Source organism: Priapulus caudatus, unplaced genomic scaffold, assembly GCF_000485595.1.
Source record: "Priapulus caudatus unplaced genomic scaffold, Priapulus_caudatus-5.0.1 Scaffold736, whole genome shotgun sequence".
NCBI classification, from domain to species: domain Eukaryota; kingdom Metazoa; phylum Priapulida; class Priapulimorpha; order Priapulimorphida; family Priapulidae; genus Priapulus; species Priapulus caudatus.
In genome coordinates this window covers 113311-125189 of record NW_014577797.1, presented here as the reverse complement: position 1 = coordinate 125189, position 11879 = coordinate 113311, and the positions used below count along the sequence as shown (strand labels likewise).

The following is an 11879-nucleotide window of genomic DNA, read 5'->3' as shown; positions in this document are numbered from 1 at the left end:
GTGGTGTGCACAGGTAGAGGTGGTAGGTTGGCAGGTAAATCATGGACATATAGGTAGCTGGTGGTGCGCATAGGTAGAGGTGGTAGGTTGGCAGGTATTTCATGGACATATAGGTAGGCTGGCTGGTGCGCATGAGGTAGAGGTGGTAGGATTGGCAGTAATCATCGGCATATAGGTAGCTGGTGGTAGCAATCTATAGGTAAGCTGGTGGTGCACGATAGGTAGAGGTGGTAGGTTGGCAGGTAAATCATGGACATATAGGTAGCTGGTGGTGCGCGCATAGGTAGAGGTGGTAGGTTTAGCAGGTAAATCATGGACATATAAGTAGCCTGGTGGTGCGCACGAGGTAGAGGTGGTAGGTTTACAGGTAATCATAGACATCTAGGTAGCTGGTGGTGCACATAGGTAGAGGTGGTAGGTTGGCAGGTAAATCATGGACATATAGGTAGCTGGTGGTGCGCATAGGTAGAGGTGGTAGGTTTACAGGTAAATCATAGACATATAGGTAGCGTGGTGGTGCGCATAGGTAGAGGTGGTAGGTTGACAGGTAAATCATAGACATATAGGTAGCTGGTGGTGCGCATAGGTAGAGGTGGTAGGTTGACAGGTAAATCATAGACATATAGGTAGCTGGTGGTGCGCATAGGTAGAGGTGGTAGGTTGGCAGGTAAATCATGAACATATAGGTAGCTGGTGGTTGGTGCGCACAGGTAGAGGGGTCATGTGTTATATAGGTGATTAGTTTCGTTTCGGTTCGTGCTGCGGTGAAGCTTGAAGGCAACGTCAGACTTGTCTCTGTGTCTCTGTGTCTCGGACTCAACCTTTTTCTGTTCTGCCTAAGCTACTTTATACTCCGCCAAATAAATCAGCCCTCCCCATGCTGACCATTGTTCAGACACTTGATTTTCTCTTTGTTGTTGATTCGTTAACTAAATTATTTCTACATGGTAACTATGACGTAGTTATGGTGTACTGGACTGTGCTGGCCATGATGGCGACAAGTGGGAATCTACTAAACTAAAAGATATCTATTTTCTTTGGTGTAATGACCTCGCAAAGCCCCATATATAGACTGGGACTACGTGAGATGCTTCTAAACTCGATGCGTCACGAACGTATCACATGTGGTCAACACGCACGCTTGCCGCGTATTCCTGGCCTGCGCGCGACCAACTGCCGCTGCTAACCTTACGTAATGAAATGCTGCTAATACGCGCCGCGCGTCAACGTTCGCTGGCTGCCTAGCTATATACGGATACTAAGTCATTGCTAATTTCAGTTCTACTTGCTCGCTACTGCTGTAATATTATTTAATTTATGCTCGCGCGTAGCGGCAAATATCTACACATATGTTGCCAACGAACACACACGTATCTTCTCAAACCAACTGCTACTCTCTACCTTCTAATAATTCTAAACTACAGTAACACTGTTACACATGTGGGAGTGTAGAGGAAGAAGGGCATATGTGAGCCTTTCGCAACGTAAGCTAGCACAGGCGCGGTGGCCAGAGAAGAATGGTGTGAAATAGCGGGGAGGTAGGTGGGGTAGGTAAACATCGGAGGTAAGCTATACGTGACTGTGGTGGTCGGCAGTGTGTACGGGGGAGGTAGGGTGGGGTAGGTAGAACATCGGAGGTAAGCTACGTGACTGTGGTGGTGGCAGTGTGACGGGGAGAGGTGGCGTGGGGTAGGTAGAACATGCGAGGTAAGCTCCGTGACTGTGGTGGTGGCAGGTGACGGGGGAGGTAGGGTGGGGTAGGTAGAACATCGGAGTAAGCTACGTGACTGTGGTGGTGGCAGTGTGACGGGGGAGGTAGGGTGGGGTAGGTAGAACATCGGAGGTAAGCTACGTGACTGTGGTGGCTGGCAGTGCTGACGGGGAGGTAGGGTGGGGTAGGTAGAACATGCGGAGTAAGCTACGTGACTGTGGTGGTGGCATGTGGACGGGGCGTAGGTGGGGTAGGAGAACATCGGAGGTTAAGCTACGTGACTGGGTGTGGCAGTGTGACCGGGGAGGTAGGGTGGGTGGTAGAACATCGGAGTGTAAGCTACGTGACTGGTGGTGGCAGTGTGGGCGATCATAAAGGTTGAATAACCAGATTTGAGCCATGTGGCAAGTTAAGCTAGCTACTGACTAAACTCGACGTTTTGGCATTGACGTTCGTGCCAGGCGCGCCGCGGGCATGAGTTAAAGCTTTGACGCGTCTGTTACTTGCTTTCAGATCGATCACATTCGGCTGATGATGGACAGCGAGACGGGCCGATGCGCGTGGATACGGGTTCGTCACTGTAAGTACGAAAAACTCCCTCTCAATGCGCAGGCTCTCGCACGTGTGCCTCTATTAGCACTTCTAGCGTCTCTCTCATTTGTTCGTTGCAGGTAAGATGGTGACGGCGGCCTACGTGCCCCTACTGAACTATCACAACCTGTTCCCCGATTCCATGACGTCGACACAGATGATGATGCGATAGTGACGGCAGGTGATCCGAACAACCGACCACCAGATGGCGTCGCGACAGTTCGGAGGACGTTGAGAGCCTCGCCGGGAGCGGACGGGTCAGCGGCAGGGAGCGTGGAGGACGCGCGGATTTACCCAGGTGGCGCTGCCGGGGTCAGCGACCTTGCAGCTGCCACTACACTCGTCTCATCTGTGGTCTGAGTAGCGGTGAAGCACTCTGAGGGAGAGAGAGAGAGAGAACGCGAGCGGAGAAGAAGGTAGAAATAGCACGAGCGAGGGAGGGGAAGAAGGTAGAAACAGCGTGAGCGAGAAAGGGGGCGAAGGAGGTAGAAATAGCGTGAGCGAGAGAGGGGGAGCACGAATGGGCGAGTGTGGTTTTGTATGAGATGCGCACAAATTTAATACACAATTGATCGTCTGTTCGATGTGATGATACATTATTTTAGATTATTGCTCCTTGTCTCTATAAGGTATACTGCAATCAAGAAAAGGCTTATGGGTCACTGTTGCAGTGCAATTTTTCTGCAAAGTTCATCTAGTGTCGTCCTAGTTGACTTGATAAATGTTTTAGATTATACTTCTCCGTTTGTTTGGCAATTTGTTCATGATCAGTAATGTCGAATGTGCTGTGAATGCAAATCCACACGGTGGAGGCACAAAACTGTATTATGTGCATGTATACTGTACATCTGTACCACCTGGTGTGTGTGTGTGTGCGCGTGCGCGTGCGTGCGTGCGTGCGTGTGCGTGTGTGTGCGCGTGCGTGCGTGTGTGTGTGTGTGTGTGTGTGTGTGTGTGTGCGTGTGTGTGTGCGCGTGTGTGTGCGAGTGCATGTTTGTTTTTTGCCCACATGTAACTATGCATGTCTATGTATGTTTGGTCTGGCCCTGATACTAGTAACCAGGGGGGGGGAATCAGGTTAACACACTACAGTCATTTACATTGCTGTAGCTACCATTCCTGCTGATGCGTTACAAAGCATTGCTGAAGTTTGCTTTAATCGCAACCTATTTGTTTCTTGTTTCCGAGTTGCGGATATATGTTAACGACGTAGCACATTAATTATACGGTTTGATATTAAATAGGGCTGAGATAAATTGCTGTTTGGATCAGAGCTACTGAATATTTCGCGTAATGCCAACTGCTGCCTAATAGCTACTACTGCCCCTTCTCTAAGCATTGAGTTTTAGTTTATCAATTTATTGTAATCGATTTCTCCTTGATCAAAGTAAACATTTCCGTTGAACTAGCATGCTGGCACTTGTGTAAAATAATGCACAGATTATATTATTTGGTCTGTTGTGGCACAATGGAAGGGGGGTTTAATGTTACGGTTGTAGTGCAGTGTAAAGGTTAATGATACCAGTACTGTTTCTTTTCGCAACGTGGCTTGTAATTGTGTTGATGAATAGAAAATAAATGAGTTTAGTTTTATTTCACTCGCCTGTTATCGTTCTTTATAAAGCTGTGCGGTACTACCGCAAGTTTCACGCGCATAAGGTGTTCATATTTATTTTACTTATAATAGTGGCATTAAAAACCACTTCAATCCCAATATCAAATTATAAATATCAAATAATTGAAATTTACAATTTAAAAAATAGAAATTCCACACACGTACTTGTGTGTAAACGGCGTCATATATACGAGCCAACGGAAAAACAATTCAGTATCTTTTCCTAATGCAATCATGATAAAAAGATCCGTCGATATGAAAACTAATCTAAACTACTAAGTACTTCCATGACAAAAGCGTATACGACCGGTAACCGGACGTCTTGTACGTCTCTGTAGGCGTCCTTGATAGAGCAATATAGACTGGCTCCATAAGTTACCATCTATACGTTAGGCAGAGCTACGGGCGTATTTGGAGTCCGTCTAAGCGATACCGGCAAAGCACGACTTGCGATGCGTACCAAAGGTACTTATCAATTATCTATTTATACACTAAACTACACGTAATTTGTAATGTTATGGAGCATTAGTATTCCTTATCAATACGGTATTAACATTTATTGACATTTAAATGTCACATATATTCACACTAATCATAGTCAATAGTCATAAGCGTAAACGACAAAACGTTTCAAATCTGCACTTCAAATTTACTGTACTCTGTAGAGACGGTTCCCATTTGAATAGTAATAGTACTAATACCACTTTTCTTTACTCAATTTCAAACTTCTATAAATTATAAACTCTGTCAAAATTAATTTAAAACAAATGAATTTATGGGTCAACATTTTCTAAATTAGATAAATTTTTAAAAAGATTTCTGAATAATTATTCTTGTCACAACAGGACTTGGGAGCAAAGCATAGAAAGGAGTCGCATACTGTGTTTACGTATAACACGCTTGCCACAGTCTCGCCATGGCGCTGAGTGGCTGGCAGAAGATAGCCCTCCTAGCCGGACTTCCACTGACAGGGATTCTGCTCTACCTGTTGCTACGACAACAGGAAGATGCCGGTGTGTAATGGAGAAGCCACTTTGCAAATAGATTGCGCAATTGCATTCATTCCCTCGATTTCACATTGCTTGATGTTGTTGCGATGTCCAGGACAAGAAATTGCAATAGTGAGTACTGTATATCAGCTATTAATTGTATTTCACAGATGATGAACCCAGTAGGAAGCAGGCGATGGCTCGACCGAAAAGCGTAGAGATTGGAATACCCGGCAGTAGTGTAGGACGGATTATTGGTCGTCAGGGCGCCAACATTAAGAGGGTTTGTATGTCGTTAACTAGGGGTGCAACGAATCACAACTTCACGGTTCGGTTCGGTTTTCAGTTTTCACATGTCGGTTCGATTATTTTTGGTTCGAATATTTGCGATCAATTTCAAATCTTATAACACCAAACAAAAGTGAAAATTTAATAATCAGACTGGTTTATAAATATTAAATAATAATGTCACTAAAATTCTTTGAACAACAAACCTTTAATATACAATACCCAAATGTTAGGGCAAATTCAACAAAACCTTTGTACAGGAAATTCAAATATTTGACTTCAGTAAAAGTAACCAAATAGGCAAATACGTCCAATAGTCCATCTCAGTGTCTTTGTACTTTATTGATTAGGTGTAAGAAACACAATCCCAATTATTTTCCGGACAAAATGAACGCGTTGACCTTCTCGTGGCATGTAGCAAGTGGTCTATCAATGTTATCTGCTCGCTGATTGGCCGAGAGTTTACGACCAGCCAATTGCAGTGCGCGTATCTCAAAAGCGTATATATCGAGTATATATAAAATGTGGAACCGAAACCGAGCCGAAAACGGCACGACGGTTCGAATATCCGAATGGTGGCGCAAAAACCGCGGTTTTCGGTTAACCGCGGTTAACCGTTACACCAATATCGTTAACACAGAGTTACGTACGTCGGCCCAACGTCAGCATGCCCTGAAATGATCTGTCGGACCAGTGTTGGCCCGTAGCTGCATGTTATCTTAGGATATCATTGGGAGCCTGTACAACATTCTTTACGAGTATGATTCTATACAGTAATTAATTCTCTTTCTCGCCTCTCAAGGACAGTTTCCGCGGACATTATAATGAAACTATGACATGTAAGTACTGACGGATTCGAGACGAAAGGTCGTCAAATCTAAACAATAATCAATAAATGTCGTTTAACGAGCAGGTATCTGTCATAATTTAAAGATACCGTCATCGACGCACGCGCGTACAGGAGACATTGAGATTCTACAGATGCGTGCGCGGACGCTGTTTGTTTGCCAGCGACGCTTTCATGCGCGTTCTTGTGAAATTGTGTTAGCTCGAGGAACAGAGTGGCGCGCGATGTAAGATGCAGGATGAGGAGACGGCTGGCGGGGTGAGGATGCTGCGGATCACGGGAACGCCAGACGCGATCAGGGAAGCCACGAGGCTGCTGAACCGCTCCCTGGAGGAGGTCACCAAGGGCAACCTCAGCTTCCAGATGCACGTGCCAAACGAAGCGGTTGGGAGAATCATCGGTGAGCAGCCGGCATTATTACCGATCTGAATATATGTATGGAGCTAACTTCTACTAATGGTTAATTTCTACTTGACCGTGTAGGATGCGAAACGTACTGCTAACGTTTCGCATTCTAACAGGGGTCTTTCTCAAAGCTGACTGACGTATATATAGTATATATACGAATATATACAGTCACAGTCCTTGGTGTTGCTGTCCTGATTGTAGTGGTAATACAGTGTTAATTATTATTATCCTGATTATATTAATAAATTATATTGATACTACAATGTTAGTTATTACTGTCTTAATTGTATCGATAATCCAATCTTGTTTATTACATAATTGTCAAAATATATAATTGGTAAAATTCGACGCGGCTCCAGGTAAAAACGGAGCCAACATCAAGGATCTGATTCTGGCGTCGGGAGCGCGCGTTGACGTCGAACACAAACCTGCGGCCGGACAGGACAGCAGCCGACGACGCATCATCACCATCGCCGGCACGCAGCAGCAGGTCGACTGTGCAAAGGTATTGTCACATGAAGGTTGTGTGAAGGTCGCGCGAATGTCACATGAAGGATGCGTGAAGGGCGTGCCTCGTCACAATCGCCGGCATGCAAGTACAGATCAACTGCATAAAGGTATTGTCACATGAAGGTTGTGTGAAGGTCGCATGAAGGTCATGTAAAGGTCGCACCTCGTCACGATCGATGGCACGCAAGAGCAGATTGGCTGCGCGTAGGTATGGTCGCGTGAAGGTCGGGTGACCTAAGACCGAGAATGCAGTTCAATCATTCGAGTTATCGTGGCAGCTACATCACATCAGCAGAATGTACCGAGTCACAATATTCCTCTCTATTCTATGGGAATGTTATTGCTTGCAGGCTTGCAGGCTTGCAGTAACAGTGATGTGTGTTTTGCACGTGTTGTGGACTCTTCGTTGCAGGCGATGATACAGGAGGTGGTGGACGAACACTACCGTAGTGTGGCTGGGGACAGGCGGCGCCCCCTGGGTGGACAAGACGATAAGTCGCAGCCTGGTGTGACAAGGAATCAGCAGCGTGTAAGTCATGTCTGCTAGTATCCCCTCATGGAATCAAGCAGGCAAGAGGGTTAGGTTACTGATGCATTCTAGATGTAGTTATTTATTTATGTGTCTATGTTGGTATGTGTATGTATATAAGTATGTATATATATATATATATGTAACGAATTTCGGTCTGCCGCAGCGTCACATCCCCGCGTTCTACCCCCGGCAGTCTGCCCAGCGTCCTTGGGTGATGTGGGCTTTTCTACTTGACCGTGTAGGATGCGAAACGTACTGCTAACGTTTCGCATTCTAACAGGGGTCTTTCTCAAAGCTGACTGACGTATATATAGTATATACAGCGTGAGAAACTAGCGGTCGCCCAGTCGCCAGTGGCGATTAGAAAATTGACCGGGCGACTGCTTGCTCGTGTCAGCTGGTCCGGCGGGGCGACTAGATAATCGCCGCACACGCAACGCATCAACGCATGATTCGCCACACGTACAAAACCCCGCGACAGTCTAAGAAATCGATTGCTACATCGCCGGCAGCCCAGAGTTTTTATGACCACATAACAATAAGTTTTTATATCGCAGGGGTTATCGTGGGGAGTGAGGGCACGACCAGTGACACCTGACATGCACGTAATCAAAGCTGTTAACTGAATTCGTCACTTTTCTTAACGTAGAAAGTGGACTATTTTTATTCAGTTAGATATCTAGAAGCAATATTCTAGAAGTATATTCTAGATTCTAGGCACTTGTAACTTTGCGGATGTGCGGCAGCATATTGATCTATGCATGGGGGTACCCTGGACTGGGGAGGAGAAAAACGAAAGTAAAACCTTGCCCAGAAGCTCCCGGCATTCCTAGAGATTCCAGTACAAGTTTTTTTAACATACTCAAAGTAACTAAAAACACGCTCTGAAGTTCTGAACTTGCTCAGTCGATGTAAAAAGAAAGTTGAAAGATGAAGGAAATGAAGTAAAAAAAAGAAACTTGAAAATAACCATACCATCATTACCATGATTATAATTCTTGATTTCCTGTCTTTGTCATGTTACCTGACTATGTGTAGTAGTTACTGTGTAGTGCATATCTGTCTGTGTGAATGAAATTGAATAAGAATGTGATTGGTTTCTTAGTCGAGTGAAATGAGATAAAAAAAATGTGATCGAATGTAATTTGTTGACGATTTCTTAACACTGATAGTCTCATACTGGTGTAGCTCCAAGAAACGGTATTGCTAGGGTTAGTATATTGACGTTAGTCACACAGCCTGGTTGGGTTAATACTGGTGCTGAGTGCTGAATGCTGATGAATAATATTAGTCAGTGCATCAAAATTATGAAAATTTTAACAAAATCATGCTATGAAAAAGTAGCGCTGGCCAAGCCTAAAATAGCTCCCGTAAAAAAAATTACGAGCTCTTTTTTTCATACAAAATCAAAAAAGAGCTCTCGTAAAAAAAAGTAATTTTTAGGCTGCCGCACAGGAAATAAAAAATTTACCAAACTTATTATTTTGTTATTTTCTACTAACCTTCTACATTATTCTAATGAAATGAATGGTAAATTTAATCAAATATAGACTCAAAATAGTCCAAATTCCGAAGCCTAAAGTTCCCCCCCCATGCGAAGTTAGGCCCTACACCCAAACTCGTCCATGTTTGTTGTGTTCGATTTTCTAAGTCATGCTGTAAACCTCTGCTAATTCGATAATACTGGCACCCCGACCAATCACGGAATCACGATTTGCGTAATGAAAATATGATAAATTTTGATGATATATGGAAAATGGCCGGTCCTTCAGAGACCGCTGACTTTGGAAATCGACTTGCGGACTTGTTCCGATTTACATACGGCATCAGGTGTATTCGAAACGTGTAAAAAACTATAATGTTGAAGAATTACCATTAGAATGCACATCACTCCAATTGGCACCGATCCCCCCCTATAAAAAACGTCCCCCACATGTCCGAGTCATTCACTTTTGCTATGACAGAAATCCTGGACGCAGTGCCTAACTGTACCAGGACGTCAGTCTGTCGCTCAGAGGCAACTGGTCCTCGCTGGACCAGTCAGTGCCTCCCAATTAATCAGTTTTTTCAACCTCTGTGAGAACGGATCGCTGGTTGGCCACGACGGCGACGCGTAGTAGCATCTAGGCGGTCTCGTGGGGAGTGGAGCTGAGGGGCGACGAAACGACGCATAGCGTAGGAACATGTCTATTCTTGACTTTCTCGTTGCACTATCTCACGCGTGTTGGCATCTCACTTATAGTGAGGTAAACTGCTTCAGTTACTGCGTATTGTCAGGGGCGCCCCTGGTGTCGGCGAAAGACACCGAAAACGCTACATCCGTACTGTTGTGTCCCGCCCTGTAAGTTGTTGAATGCGTTTGCATTTCAAAGTCTACCAATATAGTTTGCATAGTTTATAAAAATACGCTTGAAAACCTTATAAGAGTTTAGTTTTACTATTTAGAATTTATTAGATAGAAACATTGCATTAGCTTAAAATATATAACAGTAGCTGACTTATCAAGGAATGAATAAGGTGCCTGTTTAGATGAATCGTATTTTACAAGAGTGGTTTTATTTACCTTAGCTTATAAGCTTATAATGAGTTTGTTAATTAAGGTTGACAAGTGTACTTAGTTATGGCTCCTTAAATTAACATAAATATGAATAATATAAATACTATAATATATTATTAACGGATGGGAATCTTCCGCGGAATCCGCTGAAGATCCCGGATTTCAACTAGTTCCAGGGTCGGATTTTGTGAAACCGTCCTAAATCCGTTGTAGAAGAAAATTTGAGGGGGGTTCGAATGTACATAATTTTCATTACCAGTCCAACAGTACCTTCATTTAATAACGTGAAATATAGGTTCGCGTTAACGAAATAGACATTAGATCGCTTATCAATAGATTCACGGCTTAGTTCACGTTTGAAGATTTGTACAGACGTTGGCCAGTGGTCGTTATTTGACGCCATGCAATCTGTGGTATGTGTGCGCGCCGTGCTACCAGGCGTATATAGTATACAGTACGCGATCGATCGAATCGTGTACATCAAAGCCGCGCGTCACGCGTGACCTGAGGCCCCTTTTCTGAAGTACGAAGCTTTCACTTCTCGCTCAATAACGAAGTGTTCTGTTTAAAATACATATAGACATAACCATAAAAGGTGTGTCGTGAGCTGCTTTTTTCGGTGAATCTTTGAAAACGATAAACAAAAATGAATGTAGGCACGATCGGCCCCTAGCTCCTAGGTGTTAGGAATATTATATAGGCACGCAAGGGAGGGTTTTTTGGGCAACCTTTTGGCGTAGCAAGATAAAGGCGTTTCCTTTCCTGATGTCTGATCACTGTTTGGCTCACAGACTTGCGCTTGGCAGCGGACAAGTCCGCTAAAGTTGTTCTATATGATCAACAATCTACGGTAGTGAGCAGAAACAAATTGAATACGCCTGGACAATAAACAATCTAGATTAATAAAGGTTAGCCGTTGGGAACAGTGTGGTAAGTGGTACATTAAAATAATTTGTTTGGCAAATGTCAAGTCAATTTTGTGTATGAGTAATTAAATCTGGTTTATTGATAAATACAGTGCAAAGATATACTCCCCTGCAGTGTAGCTGTAATAATGCCTGTAACAATTCTGTTCTGTATGTGTCTCCTAAGCAATTTTATGCGCTATGTAAGTTGTGAAAATTCAAAAATTTCCTGAACCCCCTGACCAGGGCTTCACCCTGGGACTTGACCGCCCCCCCCCCGCCCGCTGGACCGCCCGGCTATTTCAGCTGGAAAACACAATTGCATTCCATCCCTGTATTAACACTATAATATACATATAAACTAATTACTATTATTAAATATACATTATATTATTTAATTTATTTTGAAGCTGTCTTAGCTAGCTTACGATTTCCGTAACTTGGTCTCTGATCGCGCATTTTATATTTCAAAAAATAGTGCAGCTTCATTCTACAAAATACATTGACAATGTTGTGCTGTAATGCAATTGAATGCTGTTGGTGAACTGTTAGCCAATCAAAGTTAACTACGGTCATTTCCTCCGCCAGTTTAGAGACGACGTTTGTTTGGCTATAAAAATTACTAATCTTGGTTTTCAAAAATTATGTGCATTCTGCAGACATTTAATTAATTCATTACTAGGAAAATTAAGTCTAGCGGTATCAAATATCTTTTGTCTCGAATAAAATGTCACATTCTCTATCTGCATACGTATGATCCCATTGATTCCTCTTTGCAAAAATGACATCGCATGCATGCACACTCGTGCCTTTTTGGCAACCCACCCAGCAACATATGTTAAAGCCTGAAGTGTCTCCAAAGCCCTAGAACCTCTTCTTCTACTGGTGTAGATATCTTCACTGGGTTCTGCTGTGATAGTCTGGAC

At 43.8% G+C, this 11879-nt stretch overlaps 2 protein-coding genes across 2 annotated transcripts in view; both read left to right on the top strand.

The window, feature by feature from the left end:
• Positions 1-3900, top strand: part of LOC106813183 (RNA-binding protein 39-like) — a 26712-nt gene extending 22812 nt beyond the window's left edge. The window contains 3 exon segments of the mRNA XM_014817251.1: positions 2225-2266; positions 2268-2295; positions 2383-3900. Coding sequence (XP_014672737.1) covers positions 2225-2266; positions 2268-2295; positions 2383-2474 — 162 coding nt within the window. The 3' untranslated portion in view covers positions 2475-3900.
• A 424-nt stretch (positions 3901-4324) lies between these two features.
• Positions 4325-9608, top strand: LOC106813182 (tudor and KH domain-containing protein-like). Its single transcript, XM_014817250.1, has 7 exons — positions 4325-4382; positions 4763-4930; positions 5077-5189; positions 6243-6441; positions 6809-6954; positions 7372-7488; positions 9456-9608. The coding sequence occupies exons 2-7, from the start codon at positions 4834-4836 to the stop codon at positions 9606-9608; spliced, it is 825 nt and encodes a 274-aa protein (XP_014672736.1). The 5' UTR covers positions 4325-4382; positions 4763-4833.
• The last annotated feature ends 2271 nt before the right edge of the window (positions 9609-11879 follow it).

Excerpts from the sequence above, each read along its gene's own strand:
- LOC106813182 (XM_014817250.1), top strand. The coding sequence starts at position 4,834 with ATGGCGCTGAGTGGCTGGCAGAAGATAGCCCTCCTAGCCGGACTTCCA. Across the intron at positions 5,190-6,242 it reads AGGGCGCCAACATTAAGAGG|CTCGAGGAACAGAGTGGCGC; the intron begins GTTTGTATGTCG and ends AAATTGTGTTAG. Across the intron at positions 6,955-7,371 it reads AGCAGGTCGACTGTGCAAAG|GCGATGATACAGGAGGTGGT; the intron begins GTATTGTCACAT and ends TCTTCGTTGCAG.